We start from the raw sequence: 21,213 nt of genomic DNA on the forward strand, positions 1-21,213 counted from the left end.
ACATTTTCTGCCACCAGCCAGCGTCCCCTAGAGCCGCCCACGACCCTCTGAGGGTTCTCCTTTTACAGATGTAGAAATTAAGGCTGGGGGTTCCACAGCTACTGAAGACGCTCCTTCAGACGGAGGGTACCCGCTGGCCAAGGAGAGCTCTAAGACGGCAGAAGGCCTCTTTGTCTCCCTCCCGCAGCGTCCCGACTGCCGACTGCCTGGTGCCCAAGGCAGAAAGAAACCCTGGCCAAAGCCCAAGCCGGCCCCGCCCACCTTCCCGTCCCCCTTCTCCAGATAACGAACAAATGAGGCCAAGGGGACCTCGCCTCCTTCCTTCCCAGGTGTTTCCGGAGCGGAGCGGGGGGGGGGGGGGGGGGGGGGGCTGCACCTGGGCCGGGCCCCACCCCCTTCCCGGTCCCGGCAGTTCCCTCGGAGACGGTGCCCCTCGCCACCCCCCCGCAGCCGCACCCACCTACGCAGCATAGCTGCCCGTAGAGGTAGCGCCTGCGGGCCCGCTCACAGCCCCCGTCCAGCCAGCGCGGCCGTTCCAGCACGACCTCCTGCAGGGCGAAGGCGCCTCCCGCCCGCCCTGTGCCGGCCGCAGCCATGAGCCTGGGCGTCCTGGGGTCGCCCACAGAGGATAAGGGAGGACGGTTCGCAGCCTCTGCTCCCCAGCCCACGCCTTGAGGCTGCAGGCAGCGGGCGCACGGCCCAGACCCGAAGAACCTGCCCCTGGCGGGGCGCCCCGCCCAGCGCGCGCCGGAAAGCCGCGCCCCTACTTGGAAGGAGAGGACCCCACTGGGCCCGGGGGACTGGCGGCAGAAGGAGGCTGCCCGACAGAACAAAGGGGCATGGGAACTCGCGGGATGCCCAGGTTCCCGCGGAGGGGAGCCTCGGGGGACGCCTAGGCGCCGGGAAACTCCCCTAGACTGACGCCCACGGACTGACGTTCCCAGAGGCTGGCGGTTGGGAACGGTGCCGGGAACAGAGGGCTGAGAACAGCCAAGAACAGAACCGAGGCATCAAAGCCCCAAGGGGCGCTGCCAGGGCAAGGAGAGGGGCACCCCAAGATAGCAACGGAACAGGAGCCCCTTCCCCACGTGAGGACAGGGGACAAAGTGCGCCGAGGGAGGGAGGAAAAGTCAAATCAAGGGGGGGCAGAAGGGCTGGTCCCATGCATTTTATTGAACACCCCTGTAGCTGAGTCACCCTCTGCTCCCCAGTCCCCAAAGCCACGCCTAGAAACCCCATCCTGACTCAGACCTCAGGTCCAGCGAGCCTGGCGCCCAAACTGAGATTGGTAGACCCTCCAGGGGCAGCTCTGGCCACCCTCATGACAGGCAAGTCCCTGCACCCCAGGTGCACCCAGGCACAGATCAGAGCACAACTCCAAATCCCTTAGGGTAGCCCCTCAGGCCAGAAACCCAATCCCCAGGGCCCTACCCTGCTCCATTCACCGGAGGAAGCAGGCCCCACCCCATCCTTGCTGGGCAGGCCACACCTGCAGTGGGCTGGTGCCCAGAGCGGGTGACTTTGAGCAGGGGGTGGGCAGAGCGCAGCCTGGCTGCCTGCCCCTTGGCAGTCCTGTGCCCCGGCTGAGGGCGCTAAGGCCCAGCCCCACCTCAGTCCTGGGCAGGAGCATCTCCCAAGACCTGCTCCAGGGCAGCAGCCCTGCACCTGCCCTCCACCTGCCCTGCACCTGCCGGCTGTGGTTTCTGTGTTGACAGTCTCTGTCCCTGACAGCAGGGAAGAGGCCTTCCTGGCAAAGGAGGCACTCCTGTACTGCTCGTGGCCCTGGTCTGGAGCCTCCGCCCCCAAACTCCTCTGTACCCACCTGCCCAAGCCGGGGCTCCAGGATGCAAGAGCCACTGAACCCTCGCCCCACCCCCAGGGAAACGGGCAGCGTCCTCAATGCAGAAGAGACAGGGGAGGAGAACTCCGCTCTCCGACTGTGTGCTGGTGCTTAGCTCCGGGACAGGAAGGGGAGGAGACAGGAAAATTCAGAAGTGGGAGGGACGCGGCCCCTCACCCCGCCCCGCCTCCAGCCACCGGGCAGGGGCGGTGGCTGCTGGCTGCAGCCCGGACTCGGCCCAGGTGGTAGCTGCCAGAGGCGCTTACCTTGCACATCCTGCACCCGCCAGCGCCCCCTGCGCCAGTGCCACACGGCGGCCAGGGTAACGACGTGGCCCACGACCACCAGTGAGGGAAACAGGCTGCCCGAGGGCTCCATGGCTCTGGGGCTGCACGGCTGTGGGCAGAGCGGGCGGAGCTGCCCTTCGGAACCGGCTGCGAGAGACCGGGGAGACCCCTCCCTTTCCTGCTTGGAAGACGGTGGGGGGTAGCTCCTCGGGACCTGGGACCGCCCAACCTGCAGGACCGCCCTACCGCACCGTCTGCCCGGCGCCCCGGCACCCCGGGGACTAGTCCCGGACACGGCACTGACTGTGCTCCCTCCCACCTCCTCTCCCTCCTCCCTCCCGGCCACTCGGAGCTCCCCACCCACCTCCCGTGGCGCCCAGCTCAGCTGTCCCTACACAGCTAGCACGCTCAAGGTTAGCGGGAGCCTTAACCCCTGCTTACCCACAGCCACACCCGCCGGGAGGAGGGGCCTGTGGTGACGCACGGCCCAGGGCAGCCTCGGCATGGCCCCCCATGCCTCCCCAGGAGGGGGACTGCAGTGTCCCAGCACCCCACTCTGCCTCCAAGAAGCCCTCCGGCGACAGCTGCCAGGTGCCCAGTGGGGGGGGGAGGGGCTGCCAGCGCCCCAGCCCCCACTGGCCCCCCAGGCTTGCAGCTGACCCAACCACCCCCAAAGATAAGCACCCCACAGAGCCCCAACACCCCCATGTGGGACAGCGAACGGGGTCGAAGGGAGGGCTGGGGTGATGGCCTGGGAGGGCAGGGTGTGTGCAGGGAAGTAAGGACAGAGCCTCCAGCCCACTGCCCCCACTGCCCCCACCCCACCCCCACCCCCGGGGCCTCCTGTGGGCTCTCACAGGGCTTCTGAAGACTGCGCCACCTACCCGGCACGATCTTCATTAGGGACAGCAGCGGGAGCCCAGGGGGCAGACAGGGAGTGGGAGCAGGCTTGGAGAGGGTCACAGAGCCCGCGGAGGCGGCCGCGAGCCCCGCAGAGGCGGTGGTGGCGGGAGGGCACGGCTGGCCGAGCCGCTGTCGGCAGCAGAGCCTGTGTCCATGGGGGAGGGGAGGGCTGGGCAGGGGGCGGGGGGGGGGGATATAAATATCTGAGGAGGGCAAGCGAGGCCCGTCACTCGTCCAGACTTAGAACATGACGTGCAGAGCGAGGGCACTGGGGCCCAGTCTGGCTGGGCGGCGCCACCCGACACTCACCCCCAGGCCCCTGCCCATGATTCTAATAATAAGAAGCCACCTGGTGTCACAGTCCACCTCGGAACCAGGCCCAGCACTGACACTGAAGCTGGGGGGCTCGTGCCCATGGGAGGAGAGGCAGCCGGGCCCCGCCCCGCCCTGCCACTCAGGATGCAGGAAGTAGTGGAGGCACACTCGGGGAAGGCCACAGGGCAGGGGGCTCAGCTCCCCTTCTCCCAGAGGGCCCCATACAAGTCACTCAACACAACACCTGGCCCAGGAGAGACAGAGTAGCCTCCCCAAGGTCACACCACCCGGGGTGTCCCAAACCAGGCTGAGCCGCAGGGACGCTTGCCAGCCCTCCAGCACACAGCCCTGCGTCCCTGCCCCAGGCTGCTCCTGATGCCTGCCCTGACCCTACCCCAGAGCCCCTGCAGCCTCTGGTCTGCAGAAGGTCTGGTGCTGGAGGTCCCTGTCAGCAGGCATGCCCAAGCCACATCCTGGAGACCCAGAGCTCAGCATGGCCAGTAAACAGGACATGGGGGGGTCACCATGCTCCCCTCTCCTCCCAGGTTACCCTCCGGTCCTGGTCAACAAAGAGTTAAGGCCCAGATGGAAGGATTTATATCCTACTTTGTAGCATTTCCTGTGTGTGAAACACCATTCTATTTCAATCTCAACCCCATCAAGGAAGTCCTACGCTATTATTGGGTGGTACAGATGAGCAGCCTGAGGAAAGTGAGGGGCTTGCCCTTGGAGCCCACGCAGCGTCCGGCACGTGAGGTCACCCTGCAACAAAGCACAGCAGACGACGCTCGGCCTCTGACCGCTGGGCTATAGGCACCATGGTCCATTTGGGGAGCCCAGGAGCTATGAGGAGAAGGTCGGGGGCCGGCCCCCAAGCCTCCAGCTGGCCAATCCCGCATCTCAGAAACTCATTTCTGAAAGAAAATGATCTGCAGCCACTGGCTCTCATGGGAGCCTCAGAGCAGCCCCGGGACTCCACAGCCAGCTAGAGGACTGGCTCCTGAAGGCCAGGAGGCCCTTCCAGGGCAGTGGGTAGCCCCCCACCGCCCACCTAGGACAGGGCCTTTCACCTCCAGATGCTTCCATCCATCCCCACACCAGACACACTCCCAGGCAACTCTGAGAGGGAGACCAGCTCTTTCCTGCATCTCTGCGTTCTGATGTCCCAGGCAAGGCGGGCGCCCCCAGCGCCCCCAGGGCCCCAGCCACAGGCTGCCTGGGAGATCCCAGTCCAGCCCAGCTGGAGCCCACATGCCCACAGCCCCCCTCCCACTGGAGCTCTGCCCTACCTTGGCCCAGCTGAATCAGCTCCTCCATGCTGTACCTGTCCATGGTGGCTGAGCACGGAGCCAGCAGGGAGGAAAGGCAGGGACGGCAGGGAGGACGGAAGGGTGGGAGGCAGAGGGAGGGCTCACTCAGGCCCTGGCCTCCCCACCCAGCTCTGGGAGCTGTGACTCCTCCTCATGGCCACCCCTTAGTCAGTGAGCTGAGCAGGGCTGAAGCCCGCAGAGCTGAAGCCCAGTGGGCAAACGGGTCCAACCAGCCTAGGTGGTACAGTGGACAGGCCTGCCCGAAATCCCTGAGCCTCAGTGCGGCCCACGGGGCCCGCGGGGCCCGCCAGTCTTTAATGCCTGCCCTGACCAGCCTCCCCACAGCGACCCCCCCCGCCCTGCCCTTCCCCCAACCCCCCTCAACACCCTCATTCCCTCAGCCCCCAGGGCCAGCCCCTTCCTCCACCACAGAACCCACAACCGGCTCAGTCCCAGCCCCCGTGGTCTCTAGCCTGGGCAAATGCCACATGTGTGTCCCTGCCTCTGCCATCCTCCATGCTTCTGCCCACGCAGCCGAACAGGACCCAGGAAAGACGAATCTAATCCTGCCACACCTGCTCTAAAAACCCGCCAGAGCTCTACAGCCATCCCAGCAAACACGCACAGACCAGACACAGACCTAGTGTTGTTGCAAAACCCTGTCGCACCACGTGGCGCCGAGCAGCCATGAAAAAGAGCAAGGCGGTTGTGTGTGCTGACCCCGGGTTCCCGTGGGACACGAGTGCCACGCGGGAGAGTCAAGGGACACGGCAGGGTGGGCCACCTGCTGCATGGAATGGCTCTGTGTACGGTGCTGGGAGCACTCAGGCGGTACCTTTCCTTTATGAGCATTTCGGGTCCTCTGGAGTTCTGAGCTGGGCAAAGCATCAATATCGGAAACGTAGACGAACTTCATATATAAAAGCCCATGGCCTCGGCTTCCCAGCCCCCACCCTCCCCTCGTCCCTCGCTCTACTGGGCTGCTCTTGGTGGAGCAGGTGCTCCTCGGCAGTCAGGCTCAGCTCAGAGCACCTCCTCAGAGGGGTCCTCCCTGATTGCCCCGTCGCTCATCCCTCATCTCAGGCTATCCCCAGATGCCTTCCCACACAGATGAGCAGACCACCAGGGCTCACAGGTGGGGACGGAGGTATAGCAGGCACATCTGACTGCCTCACAGCGTCCGTGGCTCCCTGACCAAGGCTGGACAGACAGAGGTGACCCACTGACCGAGTCCATTCTGGTGACCAGTGCAGTTGGCCCCATACACTCCTGCCTTCAACCTTCTAGCAGCAGACTGGAGAGGACAGAGCCGGGGAGGAAGGGGTCTCTCTGAGAAGTCGGTGATTCTAGGTGCAACCCCAGAGATGAGGATGTGCCTGCACCATAGCCAGCACCCAGCATGCCCTAGGTGCCCCCCAGTAAGGGTGGCTCTCTGGTCCTGCGCTCAGCCCTTGGGAAGCCCACACCCGCAGGCCTGACTCAGCCTGGAGCTGGAGTTCATTTCCTGTTGGAAACTCTGAGCTGCCGCCTGTGGCTGCCGCTGGGAGGGAACACTGAGTCACCTCCATCAGGGCTGGGGCTGCCCTCCGCTCTGCCCACTGCAGCCACACCCAGTCCCCCATCCTGGCCCCACTACCATGTGCCTGCCCAGCCGCCCAGCCTGACCACAGACGAGGAAGGAGGAGAGAAAAGGAAAGAGGCGCTCACGCTCACCACACCCATGACTCGAGAGGGGGCTGGCTGGGGTGCCGGTGGCAAGAGCCGAAGGTCCCGGGGCTGGAACTTGGCCATTGGATGCTAGTCAGTGCTGACCAACACCCGGCCAAGCACGCACCGTCCCCTTGTGGGAGACACTGTCACCCCATCGACAGGAGTTTGAAGAGGCCATGCAACTTGTCCACGGCCACGGGGAGAGCCCAGAGACCATTCCTCTGGCCCACCACCTCACTGATCCTCCCAGATGGGCTCCCATGGCACAGCCCTAGTGGGTCCAACCCAGACCACACCGGAACTTGAATAGGGGCCCCTATTCACCTGGCAGACTCTTGCCCACCCTGCCAGCCTCATGGCAGGCCCCCTTCCCAGACCCTTAGAGACCAGGTTCCTCCCCAGGTGACAAGACACAAAGGTGATAACAGCAGCCAAGCCCGACCTCTGCTGGGGCACCAGGGCCACCCCAAGTCAGCACCAAGGCCAGTGAGCTCTGAAGGCACACGTGTGAGCCTCAAGCTGTATGGGACACAAGTCACCTGCCCATCTGAGTCCTGCCAGCACAGCTGCTTAGGGACAGAGGGATGCCACAGAGGAAGGACACTGCGAAGGGTCACCTGGCAACCCCTGGGACCACAGGACCTGTTCCACCCTCTGGGACCCACCTTCCACCATCCGCACAGACCCAGGCCTGGGCCCAGCACCCACCACACCCTGGCCTCTGGTCTGCTGGCAATGCTCCTGCCTGGGGTCTGCTCTTCTCTCCCCAACCCAGGGCTTCCCCCGGGGCCATCACCAACCCCACTCCAGCCACGCTCCCCGTCACAATACCACATCACACCACCATGTGAGCCACAAAACCATGGGGGTAGATGTCACCCGCACTGGACAGACCCGAGGCTCGGCAAGGTCAGGCAGTCCACCTGGGCCACACTACTAGAGACCGGTACACCCGCCCCCACCCCATTCCATTCTGGCTCCTCCCCTGCACACTGCCACCTCACGCAGAGAGGGCCTAGGAGCAACCAGGCCACAGGGACGCGCTGAGAAGGCCCAGGCCAAAGGCAGTGCCAGGACAGCGACCAGCTGGTGTGGGGCAGGGCTGTGCTCACAGCTGGTCCTGCCAGTCCAGGCGCTGCAAGCCCCACCCCTAGCCCCAGGGGAGCCTGGGGATGGCCTGGCAGCGGGGCTCCTCCTCGGCCTACCCAGCCCAAGGTCCTCAAGCCAGGAGGAGGAGCCACGTGGGTCCACCAGCGGGGCAGCCGACACCCTCAGGCAGAGCACCACCTGCCGGCGTAAGCGACGTTCCCATGACCGCAGCCCACCAGGCCTGGGCCCAGGCACCCCGTTCCCATCCCCCATGGCCGGGGCCAGGATGCAGCTGACCTGTGGCTGGGGCCGCCTCCAGGCCAGGCCTCACCAGGTTCCCTGGGACGGTGACGGGCACCACAGGGGGCTCAGCTGCCCCCTCCTCAGGCTCCTTCCGACGGTAGACCCGCCGCTCCTCACGGGCAGGGTCCTCGGCTGGCAGTGGCCCCCACTTTGGCGGGCAGCCCAGGGGGCCCTGCACAGACTGCACATGGGGGGTGCGCCGTGCAGGCATCACCATGGCGACAGGGCGGCGCACGCGCTGCAGAGAGGCGGGCACGATCTCCGGCGGCAGGTGCAGGTACTGGCGCAGGTGGGCAATGCCCTCATTGGTGAGGTACCAGTAAAAGTGGCGCCAGGCGAAGGTCTCTCGCACCAGGCCTCGGGCCCGCAGGGAGGCCATGGCGCGCATGACCTGCAGGTTGCTGACGCCAGCGACGTGAGGGTGCAGGCTGCGGGGTCGCCGGTCCTTCTTTGCCACCATCACGCCTTCACGGAAAAGCACCTCGTAAATGGCCCGCAGCTGGTCCAGCGGCATGAGCATACCTGCCACCATGGCTGCTGGTGAGCTCACTGGCCTCACGGAGCCTGTGAGGCGCGGGGACGGGCGGGGCACAGGGAGGAGACCCAGGAGGCACCCGCGGCGCAGGGTGAGACACGGGCTGGCGGGCCACCACACTGAGCTCCAGGGCACGGGCTCTGGGGCTTGTGGCTCTTGCGCCTGGCTCCCTGGCTCAGTGAGTCTCCGGCCGGCACTGCCGCCTGCCCGCCGGCTGCGCGAGCCTCCCGCCGGCCCGCCCTCCCTCCGGGACGCCCAGGCCGGCCCCCTCTGACTCAGCAGCATGGGCGGCCCCTCCCACCCACAGCCGCCGGGGCCCCTCGCAGAGTGGGGGGCACCTTGCCGCGGCAGCCACCCCAACAGCCCCCGTCCCTGCCCAGGCCCCACAGCTCCGACGTCAGAAATTACATCAGTTTCTAAACACTTCCTTCACGGTTCCCAAGACGAGGCGGAGGGAGTTGGTGGCAGCCATAGAGCAAGAATCTGAAGAGGTGGCAGAGAGAGCCGAAGGGAAGCGGGGAGCAGAGATGACAGGAGGGGTCCTCAGGCTGGGGGCCCCACTCAGGGCTGTGGTCTCAGGGTTTTGTGGAACTACAAGGATCTGAAAGTGGGAGCTGGGCTGTCTGGGCCTGGGGGGGGCACTTGAGGTCTGAGGGGAGAGCTGGGGCCCGGGGAGGGGGGCAGAATCTGGGCAGGAAGTGGGGTCTTGGGGAGCAGAGGCCTGAGGGGGATGGTAGTAGAGCAGCGGTGAAACATGGACAGGCAGGCGTGGGACACCACTGGCTGCTGTCCCCAAACAGGCAAAGGGACAGAGCCCCCACCTCCACATGCCAGGCCCAGGACCGCAGCCGCCCCATTTAACACTTCCTTTGCCAAGCCAGATCAAGGGGGACGCAGGAACACAGAGCCTGCTGGGACCCCAAAACACTCTGAGCAGGGAACAGAGTAGGGGGCTCTGGGCAGGCCTTCATCCCCCCCCCCAACCCCCAGGCCAGCTGTTGGAAGCCAGAAACTCTCAGCTGCCGCAGAAAATCGGTCACCAAGTCCCGGCCACCCCAGGCAGGCCTGGTGCCCCTACTGCTGCACAGACACCCTGCCCTGGGTGGCTGGAGTGTCCGCCTGTGGACAAGCTGGACAGATGCAGGGGAGAGGAGCAGCACAACAGAGGAGGGTCAGGGGCCCAAGTGAAAGGGGGACCAGCAGCGGGGTCCACAACGGGCTGCGGGTCCCACGTGAGGGCCCTGGGGCCTGGCAGGGCCACACCCATCAGTCACTTCCAGGCTCCCATAGCTGAGGCTCTAAGAATGGACATCCCGTGCCTCCCCCTATTTCACCCCATACTCCACCGACCCGCACCCAGATCCGCGCTCTCCCCCTTCCCCTAGGCCGACACACCCATTCCCACCAAGCGCAGCTAGGCCGGGAACTGATTATAAATAGGGCAAATAGGGCGGGGGTGGGGGATCCCGAGGTGGGAGGCGCCCGCGGGCAAGCGGCCAACTGGCAGCGGGTGGGGGCGGGTTTATGGGGCCGTTGCCATGGCACCGCAGCGCCAGCGCCAAACAGCGCCCCCAACACACACACACACACACACACACACACACACACACACACACACTCACTCACGCCGTCGTACACGCGCGCGCGCGCGCACAAACTCATTAGACACACACACGCGTGCGCCAGTGCTGGCGGACGCGGCGGTGGAAACTGAAGGTACAGCCAACTGCCCCCACGGCCCCGCCCGCCAGCTCCCTGCCGCGCCCTCCCTCCGCCCTCCGCCATTCCCCTGCAGCCTGGAGGGCAGGAAGCGGGCCAGCCCACTAGGAGACCGGCTCCGGGAGGACGCACCGCTAGCGCGGGAGTGGACGGCGTCCACGCCCCTTCAGCCCAGTAGCGCCTGAGGACCCTCCCCGCCGCCGGGGCTGTGGCTTCGGGAACCAGCACCAGCTGTGGTTCAGGACAGCACTCAGACAGTGGCCGGGCCCAGCCCTGTGTCCAAAAAACGCCCACTCTCCTGGTCTGTTCCTCAGCCCTCCCCCACAGGCCTCCTGCGCTCCCCCCTGCCCACCCTACAGCCCCTCACTCACCTCCTGCTCTCCCTCCATGCCTACCCCATTCATCCAGGCCATCTTTCTGGCATGATTTCCCGACCTACTGCCCCCATATCCCCAAGCCGCCCCCCAAACCAACCGATGCCCCCCTCCCAAAATGATTCCAAGCCACCCCCAAGCTCTCCCAAACACTTGGACCTAAGGTCTCTCCTCCTACACAGGCCTGCACTAGCGATGGCAGCAACGTGGGGAACCTCAGAAAGGGGGCGGGGCATGGTAGGGAATTCCCCCCCACACACCGGCCCAGGCGCCCTCAGTGAATGAGGGGAGAGGCAGGTAGGAGCCTGGAGCAAGCTGTTCCTGGCAGTTTCGTCTGCTCCTGCACACCTCCCCCTGTCCCTCTCTGCGCCAGGATGGGGGCGCCCCCGCCCCAAAGTCCCAGGGCTGGAAGGATGCCCTTTTCTGCCCCGCCCCCACCCTTGCAGAACCGCAGCCGAAGTCGCTGATTCGGCACCGGGAGGGCCAGGGCGGGCGGGTCGGTGGGGCGGGGGAGCAGGGCGGCCTCCCCCCCTCACACTCCAGAGCCCTCCCGGGCCCTCCAGGTTTCCAGGGCAACCAGTCGGAGCTCTTGGGCAGCCCCCAGCCCCCCCACCCCAGAACAAAGAGCCGCAGTGTGGACTTGCCCGGGGCCAGCCCGCCTGGCGCCTCCCCACAGTGATACCCACTGCCCTGGCCGGTCCCCTCGGGCGCCGAGCTGCGGGGCTGCAAAGCGGCAGGGAGGCTGGCAGGGCCGCAGGCGGGGCGGGGGCTCCGCAGAGGCCGGGAGGAAAAGGGGCGGACCCGCCACAAAAGCCAGCTCTCACCTCCGACCCGCCTCCGCCGCTGCAGCAGCCCGCCCCGCCCCCCGACACTCTGCAGGACTGCAAGGCTGCAAGGCTGCAGGGTTGCGGCAAGAGTAGCCCCCGGCCAGCCCAGGGCAGCCCCCGCCCAGGTGGAGACCTGGCGGTGCACGGGCCTGGGGTCTCCCGAGGCTCCGGCTCCCCAGCCCCAAGGCTACTCCCGGGACGGCAGACCTTGACCGCAGCCCTCCGCAGGGCTGCACGCAGATAGAGGTCACCGCCTGGTCCTCGCACCCTGGCTTGGGCCCCGTCCCCGGCCCGCACCTTTGAGGGAGCTGATCTCCTGCTGGATAGCTCGCGAAGGGTCCATGTCTCCACCGGGACTGAGGGCGGCGGCGCCGCCGCCACGCGAGTCCAGCCCCGCAACTCACTGCCCGGGCCAGAGCCGCAGCCTGGGGGAGGAGCCGGGAGGCCTGGGGCGGGGCTTGCCAGCTCGGGGCGGGGCTTGGGCTGATCAATGCGCAAGGCAAGGCCGCCGCCCCGCCCCCATCCTCCAGCCTCCACCTCGTGGTGCTTGACCCTGCTAACTCCAGCTAGACTGCCGGGTCACCAGGCCGGATCCAGGTGCGCTCCAATGGCCCACCCTTCCCCACCCACAGTCCCTGGGCCTTGGCCTCTGCCACCCTCAGAGTGACCTTCGGGTCGTTCGTGCACGTGGCTTCCCGGAACTCGAAGCCACGGCCACTCACTCCTTGCAGGAGGTACCCACTGGTCTGGGCCACCTGGCGACCTCCTCAGCCAGCACCCTGGTTGTGGAGGGTAGGCGGATCCCACCAGGGCAAGGGCGGGAGGCCCCAGTACCCTGGACCTGCCCCTTGATCACGTCACCACTATTCACCTCCCCACCTCCCTTGCCCCAACGGTTCTGCCCCTACCCACACTCCACCCTCTTCCCTGGGTGGCCAGCCGCTCCTCTGGGCCACCTCACCCACTCCTTTGGCTCAAGATGCTCTCTGTATACTCTGACTCCTAAGATTTTATGTCCCGCAGGACTCTAAATTGCACCCCAGCCTCAGCCGCTCCCACTGAGCAAATTCCAGTCATGCTTGTCTTGGGATGCTTTTATCTTCCGAGCTCAGTGGGTACATCTCTACCCACTATGCAGTGGTGCAGGCCACCCCCCCGGGGCTGCTGCACCCCCCCCCCTTCGTGGCCAACCCCACAGGCCCTGGCAGCTCCACCGTCCAGTCTGTCCACTCATCAGCATCTCCACCAACTGCTACTTCCAGTCCAGGCCCCAGCACATCTCCTTGCAGGGTCCCCACCAGCAGCCTGAATGCTGAGCGCTCAGTCTCCTGACCATCACCACCTGGTCCTGGGGCAAATGTTGGCGGCACTGATGGGGTGGGCTCAGGGCGCGGCCCGTCTCACTCACTGCACCACGGGAAGCCATCAGTCACTGCAGGAGCCTTGCTCACACCTAGGGTGCCCACGCCAGGACTGCGCCCTGCCTTTCCACCCTGGCCCTCTGCGCTGGGCTGTGGGGGAGAGACACAGCCCCCACAAGATGTGGCCAGCCTGACTCAGTCTCCTTCCAGGCCAGGCCACCCACCCTTACAGCCTGCACACCCACTCTGGGGGTCAACCATTCAGAGGAGTGTCCCCTACCTGGTCCCCGCCAGCTGGGCTGCCCGCCTGTAAGTGGTCACTGCAGCCACTAGCAACCTGGGCCGCTCTCAGCAGAGCAGCGGCAGCTGGAAGGCCAGGTGGGGAGGTGTTCTTAGCCTGCCCCGCCGAATCTGCCCCCAAAAGCAGCCACGTGGTATGGCCTCAGCAGTGGGCAGCAGCCACGCGGACCCTGACAAGGCTCCATGGGACACGCTGAGCCCTTTGCTTGGTCCCTTCCCGGAGGAAGGGGCAGCGACATGAGGACCAAAGGACAGGCCGCAGCTAGCGAACAGAGGAAGATGGCCCCTCGTGCAAAGGGCCAGTCCCAGAGAATGTGGAGACCGCTGGGGCAGGCGGGGAGGGGCTTCACGGGGGTTCACCAAGCTGGGGGTCCCCTCAGAATACCTTGGACAAGGCCTGGAGGCAGGAGGTACAGTGAGGAGGAAAGGAAGCAGGTTCCCCAGATCCAGTGCGTAAGACTGAAGGCTCCAGCCCACCCTACACCCTCAGCTTCTACCGGCCTCACTGCCCACGAAGCCTCATACGCAGGTCCTCAGGAGGGTGGATGGTCTCACCCGGCAGCATGGCTCTCTCATGCCTGCTAGAGCCTTATCAGGTCACCCGGGCCAGGAGCTCAGACCTTGAATGGTGAAGCTTTCTGCAAATTCCAGGAGCCAGCTCATGCCCTTGGGGTCCCTGGAACCTGAGCTGAGCCCTGGCACCACAACCAGGTCCCCCCTCCTTCCCAGCCCCTCTGTCTGAGACAAAGCCCTCCTCACAAGACCTGTGAGACCCTGGTAGGCTTGGCTACCTTAGCTTGGTCCCCAAAATACACATCCACCTCCAAATCCCTAGGACCCGCAAGGAGGGGTCCCTGCCCCTGTCCCCACACACCCTCATCTGTCATTCAGAAAGTCCCACTGCTCCCCAAGACCCTGCCTGCCCTCGGCATGGCACTCCTCCCGATGGTCCCCCCGAGCTTCAAAGCTGTCCCCCACCCCCATGGCAGCCTGTGCTGCTGGGGCTCCCAGCAGGTGACTCAGGTGATCTCATGCAGGGGGCACGTGTAACAACTGTAGCTGTGTGAGCAGACACCTTCCACCTAGGTGGACAATCACCCAGGGAAGACCTGACCCGGTGCGACCCACAGACTGCGCCCGCAGCAGGAGCACGGGGGCCATCTCGCCCTACAGCCACAGCCCAGGGTCCACCTCCACCTTGGGAAGCTGCTGGGCTGGGGCAGGAGGAGAACCTTCTGCCTGGGAGGCCACCCCTTGCTGGATGACGGCAGGAACTCGGCCCGACCAGCCGCTCTGGGCGGCTCCTGGGAGGTCTAGGCTCACTACCCCGGCTCCTGCGGACCCTGGGCAAGGCCTGGGCAGCACCGAGGTCACCTCTTCAGGCCCCATCCAGCTGTCTCCGTGCAGCCCCCTTCAAGAATAGCGCTGTTACCAGGCGCCTGCCAGAGACTTTGGTGGGGGATCCTGGGTCCAGCCCCCACATCCCATGCTCCGTCATTCTGCCCCCAAATATCTTTCAAACCCATCCTCATCTGCACAGCCACTGCCACGCCACTTCCATTCTCAGCAGGCTGGTCCTGGCAGCCCCCAGAACACGGCCATGCACACACCAGGTCCCACCACAGCCCTGCTGGCACCGCCCGCCCTGGGCTGCCCTGCCCCCTGCAGCGTGGTGGACCCTGTCTCCGGGCCAGGGGAGACACCGGTGTCTCCCTGCATGCACCCCTCTGCCAGTCCCTCCCAGCAGGGACAAGCGAACTAATGCAGGGACACTTAGCTGGGTGGCCCCGGTGGCTGCCTCAGCATCGCCAAACCCCAGACCTGGACACGTGGGCCTGGCCGTGGGGGCAAAAAGGGAAGGATCTCTCATGGTGCCAGGATGAGGTACTCCCAGGACCTCTATTAATGTAGTTTTGCCTCATTAATAGATTAAAGAAGAAAACCTGTATATGGATCTCAAAAACGCTGACAACTCATCTGATAAAACCCAGAAGCAGTTCTGATTTAAAAAAAAAAAAAAAAAAGTGGCCCAGTAAACCAGGAAAGGCGCACACTGTTTACAAGAGACCAGACAGGCTCGTCGGGGCTGTCCTCCCAGGCCCCCGCCTGGTCCCACAAGGACATTATGTGGTGGGGCAGGGAGTGTTGCAAGGAGCAAGCCACGCTGCAGGGCCCTCGGGGCAGTGGTTAGGGACACCTCCTAAACCCACTGCCTCCCCCTCGGCTTCCTCCCGTGAGGTTGGTCCAGGGCATGTGAGGGCAAAGGAGCCCCTGCAGGAGAAGCCCAGGACAGAGAGCGCTTACACACGCTGGCATCTCCTCCTCTCAGCACCAAGACAGACTCCGCCGACCATCTGTCAGAACCCATGACAGAGCTCGCTAAAGTGGCTGGCTCGAGCCATACCTCTAAAAGACCCAAGGGGTTTCTTATAGGCCAGCAATAAGGACTAGAAAAACATAAGGGGAGGGGCGCCTGGGTGGCTCAGTCGGTTAAGCGTCTGCCTTCGGCTCAGGTCATGATCCCAGGGTCCTGGGATGAAGCCCCACCATCGGGCTCCCTGCTCCGCGGGAAGCCTGCTTCTCCCTCTGCCTCTGCTGCTGCTCACCCTGCTTGTGCTTTCTCTCTCTCTCCTTAATAAATAAAATCTTAAAAAAAAAGAAAAAGAAAAACATAAGGGGAAAAAAACCTTCATTAGCAATGTAAATATAGATAAATAAAAATCCGTCAGAACTCAAGTGCGGAGAGCCCCCCATGCATAAAGAAAGACCGGGGGACTCATGCTCCCCAGTGCAGAGGTCCAACACCCCCCAAGCTAACCCTGCAATTCTGATTGGCCCTCCCACTGGCCCCATTGGGTACCTCTGTTAACACGGCCTCACGTATGTGATGTTCTAGACGGGCAAGGTTCTGTCGGCCGTTTGAAAGGGTAACACGGGCGCTGGGCAGGTGTCGGGAGTGAGGCCTCCCATGACCAGCAGGAGAAGCAACTGCAGTACCTGGCAAACACCTCAGAAACTCTAACTATCGTGTTCGAATGGGAAACGTTGCCCCGACTCAAACACAGAACTCTGGCTGGAAAGGCTCCTTCCCACCCACACAGTGTTACAGTCGCTGGGGCTGGCTTCCTGTTTATTCCTCTGCAACTTCTTTATGGAAAATCAAGCAAATACAAACATGATTGTCACTTTTCCTCCTTTTACACAAAAAGTGACACCTCACATGCACCATCCGACCCTCTGGCTTTGCCATCAGCCCACAGCACAGAGACGTCCCCCGGCTGCCAGCGGGGGCCCTCGGCCCTCCCCCAGGAGACCTGTCGCCACGAGGAACCCCAGGAGCGCAGCCCCCTTGGGCGCCCATCTGATAGGCACCGTCACTGGCCTGGTTCCCACAGCTTCCCCAACACAATCCAGAAATCCAAGTGTTGGGATTTTGGCCAATCTGATACGTAAAAAACAGTATCTTGGTGTAGATAAGGCTTACGTTTTACACACGATTTGATCCAGAAATTCTATTTTGAACAGTAGTCACAGACACACCCAACAATCCAGCTACAAAACCGCTCCTTGCAGCCACCCTAATATCAAATAAATAAATACTAACCTTAACGTTGCATGAGAGCAGATTAGTTTAAACACGATATGGTTGGTGGCTGGTTGTCCCAGTCAGTAGAGCAACTCTTGATCTCAGGGTCATGAGTTTGAGCCCCACATTGGGGGTAGACTTTACTTAACAACAAAAAATTTTTAATGATATAGTTACCCTACAAAGGAATATTATGTTATGTTATATTGTAAGTAAATGTTATAGAAAGAGGTCCATGTGGTAACATTAAGTAAAAAGAAGTTACATGTGTCTAAAATACTCTATAATGTCAAATTATAAAATTATAAATAAATTGTACTACAAAATACTATACACATTTTTTAAAATCAATGAGACAGAAAAGAACAGAGCCACAGAGGAGAAGCCATGTGAAGACAGGGGATGCAGCCACAAACCAGGGAACGCCAACAGCCACCAGAAGCTAGAAGAGATGAGGAAGCTTCTCTTCTAGAGCGTTCCCAGAAAGCATGGCCCTGCCAGCACCTCGATTTTGGACTTCTGGCCTCCAGAGCTGAGAGAATGCATCTGTGTGTGTCAGACCACCTGTGTGTGGCAAGTGTTATGGCAGACACAGGAAACTAGTCAACATTTTGTTACTGGGGGTGGGTGATCAATGCCTGAGTGTGCAGATGTGGCTTCGGAACTGGGCTGTGGACAGAGGCTGGAGGACTCCAAGGAGCATGGCAGAAAAAGCTTGGACTGCCGTGGACAGACTGTTGGTAGAAACATGGATGCTGGGGCGCCTGGGTGGCTCAGTCGTTAGGCATCTGCCTTCGGCTCAGGTCATGGCCCCAGGGTCCTGGGATCGAGCCCCACATCAGGCTCCCTGCTCCGCGGGAAGCCTGCTTCTCCCTCTCCCACTCCCCCTGCTTGTGTTCCCTCTCTCGCTGTGTCTGTCTCTGTCAAATAAATAAATAAAATCGTAAAAAAAGAAAGAAAGAAAGAAAGAAACATGGATGCTAAGCGTGTTGCTGGTAAGGATTCAGAAGGAAGTAAGGAACACATTCCTGGAAACCAGAAGAAAGGCGATCCTTATCAAATAGTGGCAAAAACATGGCTGAACCACGTTCCACTGTTGGGGGGAAAGCAGAACTTGTGAGTGGTCTTTAGCTGTTGAGATTTCAGGTGAAGTGTGGGAGGTGTGACCTGCCTTCCTCTTGCTGCTCACAGGAAAGTTCAGGAGGACAGACATCGTCGAGGAAGGGACAGTTAGCACTGGTGACCCAGGAGAGTCCCAGCCTGTTCAGATCGCAGGATATGCTAATGTTGGGAAAGCAGGCCCTGGAGAGACAGCCAAGGGTGACCCGACAGCCTTCTGCTGAAGAGATTAGCTGTCCGACCCACAGGTCCACTCAGCCGTCTCAGCAGAAGCTAGGAATGGAGTGGGGTCATCCAGAAAAGATCTGGGAGAACGCTCTTGTCTAAGGACACGGGTCCCTGTGACATACACGGGAGACCCACGAGGTGTATGCGAATGTCATACCCGCAGAGACACCACCAGCTTGGAGGACGGGACCGAGACAGGACACAATGAGGAAAGACAGTTAGGGTTCTGGGATTCTTCAGGCAGGAAATGGGCTGATAGTGCTACTCAGCTTCAATCCTGTGCTGCCCTTCAAGGAAAAGGAGACAGGACTCCACGGGCAGAGCCTTGGGCCCAGAGCGGGAGGCCAGAGAGTAGAGCATCCAGCCACAGAGGAGTAAGGAATTTGCCCTGCGGGTTTCAAACTGGCTGGGACTGTGAGCCTGCGCTCACTTTCTATTTCCCCCTTTTGGAAGGGGGATGTCTGCTCTATGCCCGCCCCACCATTGTATTCTGGCAGCCTAGGACTAGCTTACTAGTTTCACAAGTCCACTGGCAGACAGGAGTTTTGCCCCCGGGGTGGACTGTATCCAGAGCCTCTCCTAGTCCAGACTGAGACACTCTGGACAAGACGTGGGGCTTTTGAGCTCCTGAAATTTAAGTAAGGTTTTGAACTGGAGTTGATGCTGTAATGGGGTGATGCTTTGGGGGATGGTGAGAAGGGATGAATGTATTCTGCATGTGACAGACATGAATTTTAGGGGGACAGAGGGCAGACAACAGTGGCTTGAATGGTGGTCCCCAAAATACACGTCCACCTCCAAATCCCTAGAGCCCACGAATGTTATCTTACTTGGAAAAAGGGTCTTTGCAGTTATAATTAAGAGTCTTCAGATAAGATCATCCTGGATTACTCGGGGAGGCCCTAAATCCAGTGACAAGGATCCTTCAAGAGACAGGAGAAGAGGCCATGTTGAAGACAGAGCTGCAGTCACACCCAGGGAGGGCTGACGGCCCCCAGGAGCTGGGACACAGGTAGGAGCAGCCCTGCAGCCTCTGAGGGAGTGTGGCCCTGCCGACACCTTGATTTTGGACTCCTGGCCTCCAAAACAGTGAGACAGTAAAGTTCTGTTGTTTCAGGCCACCCAGATTGAGGCAACTTGTTATAGCTGCCGCAGGAACCTAGGAGAGGGGTGTTCTTGGGGGCTGTATTCCACAGCCAGGCATGAGTTGTTATAGTAATAACCACAGTGACGCTCAGCCATGTCCCTCAAGGCTAACTCTGGTCCTATAAGCTTTCCTGTAGCCATCCACTTAACGAGAAAGGAGAAAAAAGGATACATTTCAAAAGTTCAAAATACACATTCATTTGAAAAACCAAAACAAAGAACAGAATAAAGACCCTAAGAACCCCACACCCAGAGACACCTGCTGTGGACACCTCTCTGGCCTCCCACCGGCTGCCTCACACCTTCCCCCTGCGGGGCGTACTTCCAGCCCTGCACCGTGCGTCCTAGGGGGCCGCCCCTCCCCCTCTGTCCCAGGCACCAGCGCCCCCACCAGCCTGCCTGAACCCAGACTCCAGACCAGCTACACCAGACATCCTTCTAGGGCCTTCGTTTCCTGCAGAACTGGCCCTCAACCTGTCCCCACCCCAGGAACCAGAGTGGGCAGCAGAGGGTCCCCTCACCCTCTTCCTGGCCCCACATCCCCTTTGCATCAGGACAGCAGTAAAGGTCCCTGCCAAGAGCCGACCACCCAGCTGGGACAACTCCTTTGCAGCTAAAGCAGAGCCCAAGCTCCCCCAGAGGAGAGGGCCAGCCCTACAGGCTCCTGTCCCATGTCTTCTGAGTGGGCACCTTCTTCCCATCACCTGAGAACGAGTTCCTGACCTCCCCTCCACCCGGTCTACCAGCAACCTGGGCCCCCACCAGATAACCCAGTGCCTGCCCCCTCTTGGGTCCCCAGCCTCACCACCCACAACCCCACCAAACACCCACCACACTGGCTTCCCCCACCACCGTGTCTCTCTGTCCGCGGTGGGCCTACAACTGGCTCCCACTTGCATCAACGCTCTCCAGCCTCCTTGAGTCCCTTCTGAAGGCACCCAGACCCTGCCCCCTACCGCCAGCTCCCCTCAGGCTTTATGGGGAAACCGAGGCTGGGGGCACCATCACCCACACCTTCCCACACCCTAAGGCCTGACAGCCCCAAGCCCTGCTCACCCCACAACACCCTCAGTGGCAAGGGGTGATCACGTTCAGCCCCAACATGGGCAGATGGGTAAAGGAGAGAGACTGCCCAGCACTCGGCCATGCCCGTACCCCCGATGGCCACGGACGCCCCTCTGGGCCAAGGCCCCCGCTGCCCCAGGGGCCCCGGCCAGTGTTCCGCCTGCGCGCCACCGCTCTGTCCTGGAGGGCGTCCTCTCTCCCACACTGCCGGACACCTTCCAGCCCTGCACCCCTCTTCTTATCCCTACATCGCCCTTGGCACCTCCAATCTGCACCTTCAAACAGGTCTCACCAAGGTCCCCAGTGTCCCTTATCACCAAGTGCTGGGCACTCTTTGGGCCTCGTCTGCTCGAGACTCCCCGCCCAAGTAGCCCTCCCTGGGTTCATCACCCCTTCCCATTCACTGGGCTGCCAGGACCCCGTGCTATGGCTCTGCCCCTGCTTCCCCAGCTGCCCCAAGGCGCAGAGCACGGGCCTCTTCTCTTCCTCGTGAGTGCCCCAGAGCACTGCCCCAGACTGGCCTCCCTCAGCTCATCCAGCCTTTTCCAGCATCTTGGAGTCTCCGTAGGCTTGCTCATCTCCAACACCTATGCCCAAAAGCAAACTCCCATTCTTCTGCCTTCCCTGTTGCAGAAATGCTGCTCCATTCCCAAGCTGCTCTGAATCTCCTCGGCTCCCACCCTGCCTCCTGCCACCACTATGTTTCTCCTCAGCGACTGCTCTGGGGGCACCCAGGAGTCTTCATGCCAGACCAGGGTTCCCACAGGGGTCTGGCTCGGGGTCCACTTCTCCCTCCCATCCACCCACTCATTCCTAAGCCATGCTTGTCTTATAACAGAAGTGCAGCAGGACACGGACCCTGCCCTCAGGAAGCTGAGTTTCATGGGAAAGGAGATATTCAAAATCCTCCTTGTCACCCATTAACCCAAGTCCAGACCCTGAGCACAACACCCCATCTCCCACACACCTCAGCCCCGAACAAATTCCAGATAAACAGGAAGATGTTAGAACACAAACACACCAGAACTTGAAGACACTCTCAGCAACTGTTTTTATAAAAGAGGAGAATCCTGAACAGAACATAAAATTCAGAGGTCATAAAATAAAAGACTGGGACATTTTTTAAAGTTGATATGGCTAAAGACACCACAGGCAGAACTAAACGACAATCAGCCAAAACTGACGCATGGTGTGAG

General features: G+C 61.9%; 1 protein-coding gene across 7 annotated transcripts in view; it reads right to left on the reverse strand.

Annotated features, from left to right (window-relative positions):
• The window catches only part of PLEC (plectin), a 55,963-nt gene that overhangs the window by 26,949 nt on the left and 7,801 nt on the right, over nucleotides 1-21,213 (reverse strand). The window contains exon 1 of one of the 7 annotated variants that reach the window (XM_025871287.2): nucleotides 7,752-8,486. The exons of 3 other annotated variants lie outside the window; for them this stretch is intronic. In XM_025871287.2, coding sequence (XP_025727072.2) covers nucleotides 7,752-8,289 — 538 coding nt within the window. In that variant the 5' untranslated portion in view covers nucleotides 8,290-8,486. Of the gene's footprint in view, nucleotides 1-460; nucleotides 684-2,106; nucleotides 2,397-3,011; nucleotides 3,167-7,751; nucleotides 8,487-21,213 lie in introns of those variants that run through there. 3 more of the 7 variants (XM_073893367.1, XM_025871292.2, XM_025871290.2) reach the window with 3 other exon arrangements.

Source organism: Callorhinus ursinus, unplaced genomic scaffold (genome assembly GCF_003265705.2).
Source record: "Callorhinus ursinus isolate GAN/ISIS: 27379988/994484 unplaced genomic scaffold, GSC_fseal_2.0 scaffold5, whole genome shotgun sequence".
NCBI lineage: Eukaryota > Metazoa > Chordata > Mammalia > Carnivora > Otariidae > Callorhinus > Callorhinus ursinus.